This window comes from Bombus vancouverensis, chromosome 9, assembly GCF_051014615.1.
Source record: "Bombus vancouverensis nearcticus chromosome 9, iyBomVanc1_principal, whole genome shotgun sequence".
Taxonomy (NCBI): Eukaryota; Metazoa; Arthropoda; class Insecta; order Hymenoptera; family Apidae; genus Bombus; species Bombus vancouverensis.
In genome coordinates, this window is record NC_134919.1 from 14,085,205 (window position 1) to 14,099,401 (window position 14,197).

Sequence of the window (14,197 nt, forward strand, 5' to 3'; positions counted from 1 at the left end):
AATTAGTAATCATATATGAAATAATACTGATTGCCCGAGTTTCACCGGCGTGGAGATTGCTGCGAGTGGAGACCCTCCCTTTACACGATCCCACCCATCCTCCTTTTACGCACAACAATTTATTCATTTAAAACACCAATTTATAAAAACAAAATTCTCCTCCTGGTGTACATTTGTAAAACGACCAATCCCTTGATTGTTATGAGGAACAAAGAACGAAAAGAGTTTTAAGGAAAACCGATGCAAAAAGCTAATCCTGAAAGTAAAAATAAATTAAATCTTAAAACAGCTGCGTAATTCAATATCAATTCAATATTTCTACCCATTTTCTATTTATCCACCTTACTACATTTAATCTTCGATTGATATAATTGGATTGGAAGTGAATCAGAATAGATTAGAATAAAATTGTTTAATTTTGGAGAATTTTATTTCTATCTATATTCTGCATTTTACGTGATAAAGATGTTTTATTGTGTAAAATATGGTATACAAATAAGTGGTCAACATGTTAAATTGTTAACGGTTAAATATGATTTTCACCAATTGAGGATTAATGATACATGCATTAAGTACTAGCACACTTATATAAATGAACACTAACAATACTTTTCTTTTTTACGTCGGGAAATCCTCATGGATACCCCACCGCTGTTCTGAGAGAATCGGCGAGGTAGTGTCGGACTCTTACCGACTAAAACCCTACGGTGGCCTACCTAACTACTAAGAGATGGTTATGTTCTAAACTTCGCCACTAAACAACAATTCAATGACCGCAAAGTTCAAAGGAGCTTCTGAGAAATCAGTAAACCTGAGAGCACAGAGATTCACCGAACGTGTGGTGACGGACAAGGTGATAGAGCGGCTTATGGTGACAACATCCGAACTTGATCCGTGATTGACAAGGACATGCAAGATCGAAAACTGAAGAAGGAAATAGTCAACCTTGTCTGCGACGACAGCCTCCACATGTACACGAACGACGCGGAACTGACGTCCGCTTTCAATCCCAACATCATGATGATTTCTGAAACAAAATCAAAATATAAAAAATATAATAAAATTCTTGATATAAATAATCCCAGTAAACGAGGCTCAAAATGTAGATAAATATTTCGTAATACGTATTTACATCCTTCCATTTATTCATTTTATTTAATTAAGCCTACAATCCAAGAACTCTGTAACAAACTTGTTTAATGAATTAGTACATAAAAAGTTGATGACAGGAAAAAAACACATTCTACACGAAAAGAGCAAATTATCAAAATATTGTTGTAAAAGTAAAACAATTTGAAGTTGGATTTAATCAGAAATTGAAATATTGCTTTGGATACTAAGATGAAAGAAGAAGTGATTAAAATCACATAGCCCTTAAGAACTAAACAGTTATAGCGTCAAACTAAGCTTTTAATATATTCAATAACTCTACGTAATTTTAAGTATTCTCGGGTAATTTGGATGCCACTCAGACTAGTACTAAATATATATTAATACTATTTTATTAATTATTATTTTATGTTATATATTAAATTATATATTGATACTACTATATTTTAATACTAACAGTTAATCCTTTTGCTCTTTTCATTGGGCGTAATTTGTTTGTTTCAATTATTCATAGATTGCGTTGCAATTTTCTGAAGCAGAAGTATATAGAAGTATAAAATTCTATATTTCATTTGCGATTATAGAATATCTGTTCCTTATTCTATCTACATTTATTCTATATTTTATTAGTAATTTCATAGAAAACTTTAATTTTAATTCAAGCCGGTACTATATTGAATCGGTAACACCACATGTAACGTATTCCTATGTCCATGATTCATAGGTGATCTCCAAAAACATGGGATACGAAAAAGTATTGCATGTCACGTATATTTTGTATCTTGGCTAAGGTACGCATCACAGATGTGATATAGCCGTTGTATCGTTGGTTGTACGCATGCATGTATGTAACACAAACGGACCTATACTTTCTCCGTGATGTAAGATTTATTCTGCACTACAGATTATGGTAAAGACGAGCTATATATTATACATATGTACATATTAATTATTTTTTTATTTATTTATTAAAATTTACAATCAATTCTCGCATTGAGAATTTTCAGTAATTTTTTCTAGCGTGGCGCAGTGACATGGCTAATTATTTATAATAAGTTACATATTAATTATGCTACACATTATAGACTTCCCTTACCACTTTAATGTCATTCCCAACATTACCGATGTAATATATAACTAATGTAATCAACCATTGATAACATATATTTTATAAGCTTGCATTCATATCATGACGACAGATGGCACTTTAATAGTTTCGAACACCATTTCAGGCAGCAAGAAAATAATTTTGGCAAGTAGCTTTTATTGCTCAAACATATATTCGTCGTTTTTAAGATTTATATTACAAGCTTTTCTCAAAAAAGCATAGATTTTCTATATAAAAAAGTAAATACAAATTATGTTTCTGTAAAATGTCAATTTTAAATCGTATTTTGCATTTAAGGTATCTAACCCCTTTTTTGCCTATTTCAACAATTCAGCAACAATTTTTAAAAAATAGCTCACGACTAGTGACACAATTAAACATGAATGAAGCTATTTTACTTCACGAAGAGGGAAGCAAGAACTTTAAGATGTCGTTTCGTTACATCAATTCCGAGTTAAACGTCGATAGACAATTCAATTTCCAAAGACATGTGGACGAATCCATAAATAATTTTGTTCAAAGAATAAATAGGAATATTACTGTATACTTAAAGGAAAAAATTTACCGAAGACTGAAAAAGCAGAACAAATGTGTAACACCCGTAGAAAGCTTAAAAAGTGACGTTGAAGATAATATAAAATTTTTAAGAAATGACTCTGTCCTGAATGGTGACCTCACATGTCAAACAATCTTAAACAATGCGTCGGATATAAAATTAGTCATTTTTGATAAGGAATATATATTAAGGCAAAATGTACCTTCCATTACTACACTAGAACTACCATCGAGCATTTTAATTGATTTTCCAGTTTATCCTTCTAAATTTGAAGGAACAAATATAGATAAATCAAAATCAATTTTTAACTGGTATAAAAATGAAAAAAATAAGTGGATACATGTAGGAGAAGGATTTTTATATGTTCCAAGATCTTCTGATTTAGGATGCAGATTGAAAATATCATGTATTCCAAAGAATAATGTAGAATCTGGACCTTTAACAGAAATTGCATCAAATAATATTGTAGAAATTGGACCTAGCTTATGTCTTTTTAATACCAGACATGCTTTTACTAAAGATAAATTGTCAGGTAAAAGGTAAGTTTTAAGTGGAAATATAATTTCCAATTTAGTTACATTCATTTAACATAATTGTTAAACTGAAATTTTAGTTTCAGAGTAACTTCGTACAATATATTAGCAAATGTATATTCAGAAACGTCTGTCTCTAAGGAAACTTTATATCCATATTGCCCATATTATGCCTTATCTATGGATTATAGAAAATTACTAATTCTTAAAGAATTAATAGGTATTTTTTTTTAATTGGATTATATCAATGTTTTAAATTGAAAATAAAAAAATATAAATGGTGTTGTTAAATTTCTACAGGATACAATAGTGACATAATATGTCTTCAAGAAGTAGATAGGTCAGTTTATGAAAATGATTTGCAAATGTCTTTAAGTATACTAAACTATCGTAGTATATATAATTTAAAGAACGATTTACGGGAAGGTCTCGCAATATTTTATAATCAGGACAGGTTTGATCAATTGTCCTGTGATTATAAGGTTATTGCTCAAAACACAGATTTAGATGAATTTAATACTGTTTGGACGCAAATTCAGAACAGCCGTGTAAAGCAAACATTCTTAAACAGAAATACGATTATTCAGGTACTAGAATAATTATACTATTATTAAATATGATTTATTAATAATTATTTATGATATATATAATGCATTATAGACAATAACACTTCGATCTAAAGAAAATCCTGAAATTTTAATTGTTGGCAATACACATTTGTATTTCCGTACAACAGCCGATCATATACGTTTGTTACAAGCATATTATGGTTTATCATATTTACGCACATTTGCCAAAAAAGTGAAAGAGGAGGTACTTGCAAAAACTTAATCGAATGAAAATTGAAATGTTTAATGTGATTAATGACGCATTATAAACTTACAGAATCCCGAATGCAACGTTAGTATTTTATACTGTGGTGACTTCAACAGTGTCCCAGAAAGTGGCGTTTATCAATTAATAACTCAAACTTACATACCAGAAGATCATGCTGATTGGAAATCTGGTTAGTTTTATGGTTTTTATATAATAATTTCTATAAACTTTGATTTATAACAGTCATATTCTATTATATCATAGATGCTGAAGAACATGTACAAAATGTGTCTATTAAACATGACATGAACTTGTCTAGTGCATGTGGTACTCCAGAATACACAAATTACACAGCTACCTTTTCTGGTTGTTTAGATTATATATTTTATCAAACGGATTATTTAACAGTTGAACAAGTTATACCATTTCCGAGTAAAGAAGAACTTAGTGCGTATACGGGTCTTCCATCTATAGTGTCACCAAGTGATCATATATCATTGTGTGTTGATTTAAAATGGTCAAAATAAAAATATATACATAGCACTCGATTGACATTCTTCAATTTATTTCAACAGTGTATCATTTTTTAATATTTTTGTTACTATCTCCTCTGAAGAGATCCAATCTAATTATATGTGATTCAAAATATAAAAATATGTAAATTTTCAGTTATTATTAATTTATTAAATAATTTCAACTTTTTGTAGAATTTTTATAAAACGTACACAATAAAATTACTTTTCAGTGTTTTTCAAAATAGTATTTGTAATTGAAGTTACGATACAGCGAATAGTTAAAAAATAATCTTTGTATTCTAATCTAAAATAAGAAATGAAAACCTTATGTATACTACAATCTACTTAAATTATTCCATATATAAATGAATAAAGTTAAAGAAATATTGTTTGCGCATTTACATTTGTATTCTAGAAGAGGATTTCACATCCATATGGTACTATCACATTAATTTTTTAATTTCTGATTACCAAAGTGTACATTCACATTTTAGTAATATGAAATAGCAGTAGTATCACTACATATATGAATGAACGGTGATAATTTACAAAATTTTTTACATAGATTATATTATAATGGATTTTTTAAACTAACAGAGGCCTGCAGGGTAAATAAAGTTTGTTTTTTTTATCGTCTATCTAATTACATATAACAGTTATCATAAGCTTTGAAAAACAATTTTTTGATGCTCCATAAGTTTCACAATATTAAAATTCTATATCTAAATAGAACCTTTCATCTCATCTCATTGACTTAAAGTGATTTGACATAATATTAATTATTCATTCACAACGAAGAATACTAGTTTGTGATTTATTTCTTTAGATAGTACAACGTTAAAAATTCGGCTAGCTATTAAGTTACTCTATGATTCGAAAGGTCATTATATATAATTAAATAGATATATGAAAAACTATTGTATAAATTAGTACCTCTATCTTTAATTTTGTGATCTTTTTATGTTTTCAAAAATATTAGAAATAATGCTTATTGTACTATTGCTTTTAGTAACATATACCTGTTAAAGAAATTCATTACCTGCAGACTTCTGCCTAAAAAAACTTTTCTATTCGTTCCGTTAATATAACACCGCCTACTTGGTTTTGTATAAAGAACATGTGCTGTGCACGTTTCAATGATCTTTTTAATGATCGGAAAATTTTAAAGAAAGGTGTGTGTGTGTGTATATATATATGTCGGAGTCAGGTTGGCACTTTAGGGCGTTCTATGAACCTTTACTTACTTTACCATCGCGGATGTGGTTAGTGTTTATCAGTGCGAATTTGGGCACTACAAGAGGCTATGAGTAACGGCAATAGGATGTCCGAAATGATGGTGACAACGAATCCAAGTTCGATAACGAATCCACAGTCCACGGGATGACCAGTATCAGCGTGACTTACTCAGCAATTTGTTCAAAGACTCACTAACTAAAAACTCCCTGAATCCAGGTGAACCTATCCTTATATACTCCTGTCCCCGCTTCTCGGGTCAAATTTTTAAGGAGAGTCATAAAATCATTCCGTACCTCTGTCAGGTATGCGGCCCTCCCGTGACCGTGGCTACATCTGGTGACCCGTTATGTCACCTTAAACCTGAACCCATCGTCGTAACGCCAGGTTGGAACATTAAAAGTTGTTTTCCTTATTTTTATGGCTTAAACATTAAAATCTTGACCATGGTGATGGAAGGTTTTTCCCAGCATTCCCGACGGAAAGTCCCGCTGTCCTTCCCTCTCCGACATATATATATATATATATAATGTTTATATATGTATATATTACCACCTCCAACGCCTTTGCACTAAAATTATAATCTATTAATCTTTCCACTTTTTTCAAAATTTACTTAAAATTTAATTTTACTCTAACAGGTTAAGCGTCGAAAGTTGTTCAATTGTGTAGTTATTACAGGTAATAAAAAAGAATACTTAAATAAGAATCTATTACTTAACATATTTAACAAAGAAGGCAATGAAGTTTTTCGATATCTTGTTGCACTGAATTTGTTAAAATATAATTCGATACGTGAATGCACGTAAGTACTCATAAATCATTGTACACATATGATATTAATGAACTATTTAAAGGGTAATTTCACTCTCATACTCTAATAGAGCATCTAGAGATTTATTGAGAACAATTTTTCAGCGTGTACTAATTGGTCAAAATCCCTAATATCGAATGAGCTCTTTACAAAGGTAGTTATCTTTATGAACGTATGAAAGAGTCACGCAGGTGTGTTTTGTGATTGATAATAATACCTGTATGGCTTAAAACGACACTTAAACGGATTTGTTACAGTAACAAAAATTTCCTTTCGGTTACCAGTAAGAAAAGATGTAATACTAAAATTTACATATTTGTAATTAGCGTTTGCGCACTGCTTAAGATCACATTCCCCTTCGTGGAGCACTCGGAACTAGTAATTGCAAAGCCGTCATCGCGTCTGGGAACAGTGAGTGATAATTTACAACTGGCACGTAGGCAGCTGTAATTACTCGACCAGCAAACCATCTACCATGTAACGAATTGACAGCCGCAACTGCTGTCGCTATTGACGGGCACTTAACGTAAACGTTACCCTGAGGTGAGGCTTGGTCCACGTACACATGTAATACACCACCGTGTTTATTGCATTCCTCGATAACATCATCACGGATTTCTTTGGCCCAATTCGGATTTGTCTCACTGAAACGAAAAATCATTCTGTTTGAATTTAATCTTTGCATAATTATTAAACAATTTGTAGTTGTTTAATGTAGTGTTACGTTATCATTTCTGAACATACATATAATGATATGCATGGGAGATATTTTAAGATAACATAATTTATCTAGCATATACATTCCCCCAGTGAAAGAAGTAATCTAATACTAGGTCTACAGATATGCCTGTTACATGTTAAGAAAATTACGAGGACTTACTTTTGTGGGTCGAACATATTAGATAACATAAAGCACTGTGTCGCTATAGGAGGAGCAGCTTGTGGTGGTGGTTGTGGTGTTGACATAACTGGAGCCATATTTAGTGCATTTGCAGCTGCAGGGGGAATTTCAAGTCCAGTTCCCTCCGCTAATTTGAACATTAGCTGTAACCTAAATATTTTTAATATTAATTAGTAACTTATTAAAATACAAAAAGTGATCAATATAAGAATATTGTACCTTCCAGTAGCACCAAGATCTATACCACTTCGATCTAATTCGTCTGTGTCAAGAAGAGATGGACCCTGTATTAAGTCTGTACGTTCTGTAACATTACCCACTTTCATAGGTCTTCCAGCAAGTTCAAAGCCATTCAACTGTTCCAAAGCTTTTTTTGCATCATCAGCATTTCTAAACTGTAATAAAAATAAATATATTTTAAAGAAAATACTAATATTATGACTGAATAATCTATAATATATTTTAATATATATTTGATATATACAGTCAAGAATCCATAGCCTTTGCTTCGACCGGTTTCCGGATCCATGATCAGTTGAATGTTATCAATTTTTCCAAACGGTTCGAAAATACCGCGAAGCATATCTTCTGTAATATTAAAATGTAGAGATCCAACATATAACCTCATAGGTCCGGTCTGACCTTTTGGCATTAGATTTGGCATGGAATTACCCATGCGATTCTTTTCAGCTTGAGTGTGCTGTACTACTATGGGAACACCGAGAAGCTTCTGACCCGACAAACCAAGTGCCTGCGAAAATAATGAAATAATTATAAGAATAAACATAATATCAAATATAAATTATATATTAACTCACCAATGTCACACTTTCAGGATCCTTGAACTCTACATATGCTATACCCTTAAATCTTCTTGTTTTGTTGCATGTGATAAGTCGGACATCTTGAACCTTTCCCACACTCGAGAAGAATTCTTCCAAATCTCGAGCACGTATACGCTGACTTAATTGCATACAGAACACCGTTCTGGCGTCCCGTTCCTCTGGTGTTAGCTCATCATTTCTGCTGAAATGAATATAAGATACAAAAAATTAAAAACATTGACATTCTAAAATTTATCACAAAAAATTATAGACGCAAAAGTGATGCAACCCTAAGTTTCATGCTTTAAAATATCTTGTGGAAAAGTTTTAAATTTTGAAATATGTTATTCTTATATTCTTAGGCTATTTGGCTATTTTGCATTTTCTACCAAATAATGAATTCATGCAAACTTACATGCCAAGGGGACTGACACCCTTTCCAAATGGTAGTCTTGCTCTGGGAAGTGTAATTGGTGTGAGGGATCGCTTCCTTCTTCTGTCTCGATCTCGGTCTCTATCCCGTCGATCCCTATCTCTATCGTTGTTATCCCTGTCTCTATCGCGGTCTCTCCGATCTCTTGATCTTGATCTACGTCGACGGTCACGATCACGATCACGTTCACGTTCTCTATCTCTGTCACGATCTCGATCTCTGTCTCGATCTCGGTCGCGGTCGCGACGATCTTTCTCCCGACGGTCCCGTGATCGAGAGCGGGAACGAGAACGATGCTTGCTCTTCCTGTAAAAAAACGAAACCAATAAAGTGTACTAAGAAGTTTTTTTAATAAAACCTATAAAACTAATTAGTATTCCATGATGTATGTACATGATATAGTAAATCTGAGTAAATAATAAACGGAACTTGATAATTTTAAGTTTAATTTGTACAATGTAATTTTTTAAATTGTAATATGTCCACTTATTAATCCGAACCCTTAGTGGTAAAAAAGTTTCTAAAATTAGCTTTTATTTCCACAGTACGACTTAACTGATATAAATAATCAAATAAGTAAATAATCCTAACATTAACCCTTTGCGGACTGCCGCCGCATATATGCGTTCTGCGTAAACCATCAATTTAGCCAAGGAACTAATATATGTATTTGGCCAAACAACTGATAGAACCGAAAGACTCATATATGTATCCCACGTAAACGCGTCGTTATGGTCGAGAAACTCATATATCTCATATATGCGTATATATAAAAGACTCATATGTAGGTCATTTTATTTATCCTGTGGAGAATCTGTTCATGTACATATGTCTAGAATTTGACATCTTGGAGTGCTACGAACGAAAATCGCGTCTAAGCAAAAATGTGCACTAGGGATTTTAAATGACTATCACGGCAGCAGCTCGGCCCCACGGTACGGTTGACTTCGAACCGTCCCGTCCGCAAAGGGTTAATAATTTTTCATTAAATTGTATAATTAAACACATGTGATAAAAATAACCCAATCAATATATTATAAAATATAACATCTGTACAAGTGTTATTGCATGTTTTAATCATCATATTCTATTTTGTTTAATGATCCTTTTTTTATTACATTTCAGATTTTTAACATAATCTGTAGCACAGATATTCTTCCTAAATACTTACCATCTTCAGGTCTAACCTTTGGAATTATGAAAATAACCAGCATTTACACTAATTGTATGGGGTCTATAACAAAGAGAATATAACTTCAAACAGTTATATGTATGTACCAAATGACTAATTTGAAATATTCACATACAATCGAATATGTATTTCAATCTATAAGGCTAAAGGTTCAGATAAAGTAGTTTATTTACAAACACATGTGTTTTATCATATTATAAATCATGCATTAAAATTCAATTTTAATGCTAATTTAAAAAATCTAATACTTCGATAAATTTTTTAACAACAGATATTTTTCTCGTAAAACAAGGATTTCAAAAAATTCAATCCATTTACTTCTTCATTCATGGTTTTTCATCAGATGTAATTTTTACTTAAATTTGTTCAATTAATAAAAACAACTATTATAATAGTACTATTTTAAAAAATGTATATAATAATATAACAAAAACGAAATAATTAAATTTATTTATTTTGCGCTCCTTACCATTTTTACTGAAATTATAGTAATTTCTGGAGAAGTAATCAGGAAGCAAGACTTATTATTATCGGTTAACCAAGATAAACTACAATTTTTTATGAGATCCGAACGACGGATAGAACGATCAAATTACATTGGAAGATATGAAAAGATAACAAAACATTCAGGGTTTGCAACAAAAATCAGTGACAGTAATTATCACTTTCGTTTACCGCCATTCAGTAGCGTACGTTACTGGCACGTAGTCATTACCATTACTTGTAGAAATAAAACATTTACTTATATATTTTAATAGATTTAATGGTTCAAATATTAATTCTAATAATAAGCACAAATTGTGTTTACAAATTGATTATAATAAGTGAAATATGCTTACCCAGATGATTTACGGCTAGACCCATTCTCCTTGGAGGATTTGTCTTTGGATGAGGAGTCCTGCTCCTACGAACAGCAAACAGTTGAATGCCATGCCAGCCAGCCGATGTGGCAGGGACGCGCGAACAAGGGGACAAAAAGCAAATCATAGAACGTTAGTAAATTTTATAAAGATAAACTATGTACATATTGTACAATTTAAATTTTGACAATAGTTTCAAAATAAAATATGTCTCAATAATGAAGTTCTGTCTTCTGTTAAAAAAAAATTTTTTGTAACCATGTAGATAACTCTCCTTTGAACACTGTTATCGAAGATCTATTGCTGCTGGATGGTGATGCACTCTCGTGCTCTTTCTCTTTTTCCAGGTAGATTATATTGGTCTGAGGGGGCTAAGATGAGGACACAGAGAAGAAAGAGAGAGAGAGACAGAGAGAAACGGGGCGAGCATAGTGTTGCGACGCCTCGCACACACCTGGCTCAAACTTACCAATCGTTTTATCGGGTTTTAGGAAAGCATTGCAATCTTGGGTTGAGCATGCCTTGGTCTTAAACTACCAATGGCCAACCACACATCCTTTTTCTTCTGCAAAAGAGAGCCCTCATCAAAGACAGTACGTTTTTAATGTAACACGAAATGTGAACCCTAATTGCTAACCTACAACCCCTGCATGTATAATTGATTTAACTATCTCATAATTAGGAACAAAACGATCAACGATCATTTGCAGCTTCCAGTAGATATACCACAAGATGATTTAGCTGTACAGAGAAAATGTTTCACATGATTAAAAGCGAACATACACATGGTATATGGCACTAATACAATGAAATGGTGATAATGGTGTTACATGTATATGTTACGGATGTTATATCTTTTTATCTACCATGAATATAAAACTAATCCTCTAGTCAATTACCAATTCTTCAGTAATATTGATTGTACAATTTTAAAACATTTTCTCATTTGAACCATATAACTTATTTCCTGCTTGCCAATTTACCATGCATTTTGTTTGTGAAGTACTATATCAATGTACATTCAAATTTTAAATGAGACAAATAATGTTATGTTGATGGAAAATCTTAAATATTGCAAAAGATGAAAACACCATAAGCATCTTAGTGGACTACCATTAGTAATTGTAGTCATATAGTTAAAAACAAAGGTCTACCATATGATGAAAAAAGTAGACTTTAATAATATACATTTTTTGGAGTTTTGAATAACATACATAACACATTGAAAAAACATATTTAAATATTTAGCAATCTCAAATTGCTAAATAGATTAAATCTGATTATTACATCTGCCCTGTCTATAAAACATGTAGAACTTTCAATAAGAACTATTTTGTATCTCTTGTACTATACACATATACATTGTAATTTAATATCACAAATATTCATAACAGTTAAAATACAATTCTTCATTAATACCACTGTTCCCTTTAATTTTAGAGATCTTAAACAATTATAACAACATATGATTCCCTAAAAAAGGGAATCAATATATGATTATAAATAAGATGTATAAATAAAACTCCTATGAATTAAAAGAAAACACAGCCAATATGAAACTGCTTGAAATTTTAAAATCCGACAAATACCTTTCTTGTTCCTCCTAACAATGCCGAAGGTACATAGTAAAAATCAATAAATATTATGCCCTTCTACTGCAAAAAATACTACAGACAACAGTATTATTGATTCTACATATAAAAGCTATTCGATGCTTACACAAATAAGTTGATTCATTTTACCACATATAAATGTTATAAAGATAAATAGAATAGCATGGCACATGGCAGAACAGCACCTAACAAATCCATCTTTCATTTCTACATTTCTTTTTCTGTTTTGTTTTAAATAAATTAATATAAACAACCTTTATACTTTGCATGTGTATTTTCCTTTGTCTCTCTATAACCGTAAAATGGTGGCAGTAACAATTCTATCTACGTCGTAAAATAATAAACGTTACGATTTCTGAGAAAAAAATTAGAAAAAAAGATCAGAAATAGATAAAGAAAAAAGAATTAAGTAAAAATGATGTTAGTGATGGCTTTTCTTAATACCTCGTATTTCAAGTGCATTCTAGGAACTCGCTGCCGAACATCCTACGAGCGCGAGGGTACATGTTACGTACCATCTATAAGTACAGAAAACGGAGGTATTGATCAATAGTCGGTATGAGACAAGGGCGTACTTTGTTCTACATGTATATATGGGAAGGAAAGGACGATTCATATTTTTCTCGATCGCAACACGACAGAACATACCCGGAACGGTACGGCGCCGTATTTGTATTCTTGCGCGTCGAGATTAGGTAGACTTTATAGGACAAAAAAAGTCAGGATCTCGAAGGAGCAAACCGAGACAAACAAAGAAGTAGAGAAAAAAAAATTAAGCCTTACCCCCTTCTTATATGGCGCCTCCAGCATTGCCTCGACATCCAAATCCTCCGCCATTGCGCGAGTCGGTGAGCTTTCTGAAATACCACGCATTAGCACTCGATAATCTAAAATACGGTGGTCGAATTGAAAACTCTATGAGGATATTGTGTATAACGTACAGACTAACGAATGCTCGCATACGATTTAAACGTTTAACAATTTACTGAAAACGCAAGATCGATAAAGAACGTTAAGGAACAAGAACGCAATCATATGCGACGATGACCAAAGAGAATGGAAGACCGGATGTGAATAAACGAACCAAGCGCCACCTTCACGGAAGTGTCGAATGCATTATTTTTGCAATTGAGTTTTCGAGTAACCATAACCGTACAACTATTTTTAAAATGTCCCTATAGATTCTTGATTGACTTTTTACTGATAGGTTTTATATTTTTTATTTGATAATTATATGTAGAGTATCGTCCGAAAATTGAGTCCTAACTAGTTACGAGAAATCAACATGGAAGAGCCTAACATGTTACAAATGTCTCAGACAGAGAGAAATATATTTTACTCATCTTTGTCTGTCTCGTAGGAACGAGGTCTTTGCTGACTTTCCATGTTGATTTTTCACAACCAGACACGACTCAATTTTCAGACGCTTGTCCCTAGCGAGTGTCGAGGACTGAATTATATGATCGTATTCCCGACATAACTTATTTAATAGAAAATAGATAAACTATAATAATTTAAAAAATTCACGAATAATTTTATATACGTATATATTTGTTATAAGTGTTTGTAAAATATTTATTTGAATTATTTATACTATTATATATTATATATGCATATAAATATATGAATTACATTTTTAATGTCAATTTGTATTTTATAGGTTATAAAAAAGAAAATGAGTCATATCAT

The 14,197-nt window shown here is 31.8% G+C and overlaps 2 protein-coding genes across 7 annotated transcripts; one reads left to right on the plus strand and one right to left on the minus strand.

Annotated features, from left to right (window-relative positions):
• Positions 1 to 2,311: 2,311 nt before the first annotated feature.
• Positions 2,312 to 4,671, plus strand: LOC117154901 (2',5'-phosphodiesterase 12). Of its 3 annotated transcripts, none has more exons than XM_076621414.1 (7): positions 2,312 to 2,362; positions 2,516 to 3,313; positions 3,388 to 3,527; positions 3,608 to 3,894; positions 3,968 to 4,120; positions 4,193 to 4,313; positions 4,388 to 4,671. In XM_076621414.1, exons 2-7 carry the CDS (start codon positions 2,598 to 2,600, stop codon positions 4,648 to 4,650), a joined length of 1,680 nt encoding a protein of 559 aa, XP_076477529.1. In that variant the 5' UTR covers positions 2,312 to 2,362; positions 2,516 to 2,597; the 3' UTR covers positions 4,651 to 4,671. The 3 variants fall into 3 exon arrangements, with proteins under 3 accessions (XP_076477529.1, XP_033186201.1, XP_076477530.1); XM_076621415.1 differs by having other exon boundaries at positions 2,325 to 2,457; positions 2,553 to 3,313; XM_033330310.2 differs by having other exon boundaries at positions 2,323 to 3,313.
• Caper (RNA-binding protein 39-like protein Caper) lies at positions 4,352 to 13,595 on the minus strand. 4 transcript variants are annotated; one of them, XM_033330315.2, is made up of 10 exons: positions 13,450 to 13,579; positions 13,292 to 13,365; positions 12,953 to 13,026; positions 10,875 to 10,939; positions 8,826 to 9,149; positions 8,405 to 8,612; positions 8,071 to 8,337; positions 7,806 to 7,981; positions 7,566 to 7,736; positions 4,352 to 7,329 (listed from the first exon to the last, which is right to left on the minus strand). In XM_033330315.2, the coding sequence occupies exons 3-10, from the start codon at positions 12,968 to 12,970 to the stop codon at positions 7,032 to 7,034; spliced, it is 1,527 nt and encodes a 508-aa protein (XP_033186206.1). In that variant the 5' UTR covers positions 12,971 to 13,026; positions 13,292 to 13,365; positions 13,450 to 13,579; the 3' UTR covers positions 4,352 to 7,031. The 4 variants fall into 4 exon arrangements, with proteins under 4 accessions (XP_033186206.1, XP_033186204.1, XP_033186203.1 ...); XM_033330313.2 differs by lacking the exon at positions 12,953 to 13,026 and having other exon boundaries at positions 13,450 to 13,595; XM_033330312.2 differs by lacking the exon at positions 12,953 to 13,026 and having other exon boundaries at positions 8,405 to 8,609; positions 13,292 to 13,581.
• Between the last annotated feature and the right edge of the window lie 602 nt (positions 13,596 to 14,197).

Excerpts from the sequence above, each read along its gene's own strand:
- LOC117154901 (XM_033330310.2), top strand. The coding sequence starts at position 2,484 with ATGTCAATTTTAAATCGTATTTTGCATTTAAGGTATCTAACCCCTTTT. Across the intron at positions 3,895-3,967 it reads ACAGAAATACGATTATTCAG|ACAATAACACTTCGATCTAA; the intron begins GTACTAGAATAA and ends AATGCATTATAG. Across the intron at positions 4,314-4,387 it reads TCATGCTGATTGGAAATCTG|ATGCTGAAGAACATGTACAA; the intron begins GTTAGTTTTATG and ends ATTATATCATAG.
- Caper (XM_033330311.2), bottom strand. The coding sequence starts at position 13,381 with ATGCGTGGTATTTCAGAAAGCTCACCGACTCGCGCAATGGCGGAGGAT. Across the intron at positions 8,613-8,825 it reads GGTGTCAGTCCCCTTGGCAT|CAGAAATGATGAGCTAACAC; the intron begins GTAAGTTTGCAT and ends TATTCATTTCAG. Across the intron at positions 8,338-8,404 it reads ATCCTGAAAGTGTGACATTG|GCACTTGGTTTGTCGGGTCA; the intron begins GTGAGTTAATAT and ends TTATTTTCGCAG.